The sequence below is a fragment of the Anneissia japonica genome, unplaced genomic scaffold (genome assembly GCF_011630105.1).
Source record: "Anneissia japonica isolate Jap-2015-1 unplaced genomic scaffold, ASM1163010v1 scaffold737_len1565949_cov176, whole genome shotgun sequence".
Classification (NCBI taxonomy): Eukaryota; Metazoa; Echinodermata; class Crinoidea; order Comatulida; family Comatulidae; genus Anneissia; species Anneissia japonica.
Window position 1 is genome coordinate 1,113,789 of NW_022741618.1, and position 2,371 is coordinate 1,116,159.

Sequence of the window (2,371 nt, forward strand, 5' to 3'; positions counted from 1 at the left end):
TTTTGAGTAATTGCCTTTCAAAGTTATTTGTGCATACACTGTTTAATAGAACGAACTATGAAAAATAACGTTAAATAAACAATTTGTTAAACCGCTTTCAGAACTAATACTTTGGGATATGATTATGAAACTGTTGATCTAAAGTGAAAAACAAATTTGGGTTTTTTAGCAATTTTTTGTCTAGTCACCTCTGTCGATTCGCTTTACAACTGCTTCCACTGCCTGGTGGTCTGAGGTGACTTGCCTTGCCATCATGACTTTTCCAGCCACTTCCGTCAATTCACTTTACAACTGCTTGCACTGTCATATGGTCTGAGGTTGCCTTGCATTGCCACCATGACCTTGTCTAGCCACCTCTGTCGATTCGCTTTATAACTGCTTCCACTGCCATATGGTCTGAGGTAGCCTTGTGTTTCCATTGTACATCCTCTAAAAGAGAAACTTCTTGTAGCTCAAGATACTCAGGTAACCGAAGAAATATATAATCAATCTATGGGATGAAATTTAAAAAAAAATTATTGGTAAATGCAACAGTAGAAAAAAAAATAGCTTACATAACATCATATTTACAACAAAAAAAAAAAAATCCCTATATTTAGTTTGCACCCCTAGACGCCCTGCCTTTCAAACTGAAAATTTGATGATCAAAAGTAGATACACTGATATCAATTTTTTTTTTTTTTTTTAAGCTAGCACCTGCTCCTCAATTAATTCTTGGGTCTCCATTACACCATTGCGCTCCCACCCACCCACATGGATTCCTGGACGCAGCCTCTTCTAGGGCTTTGACGAGCATTAGCTAACCTATGAGTGTAAGCTGGGTCTGAGTCTCATCAAGCGAGGTTCAGTTGGCACTGGATGGCAAGCATTTTATCCATTAAACTACTTCTCTACTAGCACTACTTACACGTTTCCTGAGATGTCGATCAAGACGGTTGAAGGTCAAGCCATAGTCCCTATTTTCATCTCCTTTATAAACACCTGGTGCATCTGCCCTTGTAAGTTTAAAAAGAAAAAGTAAAACAGTGTAAGAATGCATTGCTAACTTAAAAAAAAATATTCTTTGAAACAACAATATGAACTAAAAAGCTAAAAGCTTGTTCTGTCAGGCTAAATAAACAACTTTTCTTTATTCAAAAGCAAATTTGACATCAACTGCCGATTCAGTTCTTGCTGCTTAAAGCCAGGCCCAGGAGGAAAAAATGTTGTTGACATGTTGTAAAACTGATTTTTCTAAGACACTAAAAAACATATCTGACAAAAAAAACTCAGGGACAGTAAATGAGATACTGTACATATTTTTGAATATTTAAAAAACAATGGGAAAAAAAGGGGCACGACCACCTTTTTCTGCCAGTTTCCAAATATTTAAAAAACTTAAATCTCTTCAAGCTTTTGGTGTCTTAGGAAAATCAGTTGCACAACATATCAAAACCTTTTTTTTCCTCTGGAGCATCAATTTATGATTGTCTGAAATAAAAATACTATTCTTTAATCCAAAATTATGTTAATTAGCAAGGAAAATATTTTACCATGTTTAATTAAACAAAATAATCAATTTTACATATTGATAATTTATAAAATGGTAGTGGTGATGGTGGTGGGGGTCAAAGAAAATACCAAAGTATAAAATGTGTTGTCTTACCTTGGTTCCTTGTGGAAAATCCTCCATGCATCTTTTAAATTTTGAGTCCATATCCCATTTATATCAATTTTTCCAGACAAAAACCTGGCAAAGATAAATACATTTTTTACATTTCTGTATATTATACTTATTCTCACACTGTATATGACTAATAAGAGAGTCTTCAGTTGAAACATAATTAATTTGAAAAATATCATCCTTTTTTTAATATACAGGTCTCCCTCTCATTGAAGACGGCCTTATAAGACCACCTCCAATTAAAGTCTCAGTTTTCTGTGGTCCCATATTAACAAATGTTATTCATTATTCTAAGTAGAGACCAAAGCTGCTAAAGACTATGGAAATCCTGGTCTCAAAAGTGGTATTTAATTGGAGTGAGATCTGTATTCATAAATATCGCCAAGTATAGGAGTGGGGGACTCACTGTATAGGCTTGCCATGAGGTTCATCATTGAAGTCTCCTAGTAGAATAGCAGGACCACTCATGGTGTTCATATAGTTCCAGATTTCACGGACAGATCTCAGCCTGGCTGCAGCACTAAGCGAAAGGTGTGTCACAAACACATGTACCTGAGAAAGTAGGATTGAAGGGATACTAAAATTAAAAGTCATGGAATTATAGAAGGTAAATATGTGGGATTAATTATATCCAAAAATATGTACTAAGGGCATATAGAAAAAACTATTAGATTATCACTCTTTTTTTTTGGGGGGGGGGGGGCGGGA

The 2,371-nt window shown here is 35.2% G+C and overlaps 1 protein-coding gene across 1 annotated transcript in view; it reads right to left on the reverse strand.

The window, feature by feature from the left end:
• LOC117118849 overlaps nt 1-2,371 on the reverse strand; it is a 12,790-nt gene continuing 10,419 nt past the window's right edge. The window contains exons 8-11 of the mRNA XM_033263576.1: nt 2,070-2,215; nt 1,646-1,729; nt 908-995; nt 1-490 (exon numbers count right to left, since the gene is read on the reverse strand). Coding sequence (XP_033119467.1) covers nt 347-490; nt 908-995; nt 1,646-1,729; nt 2,070-2,215 — 462 coding nt within the window. The 3' untranslated portion in view covers nt 1-346. The remainder of the gene's footprint in view (nt 491-907; nt 996-1,645; nt 1,730-2,069; nt 2,216-2,371) is intronic.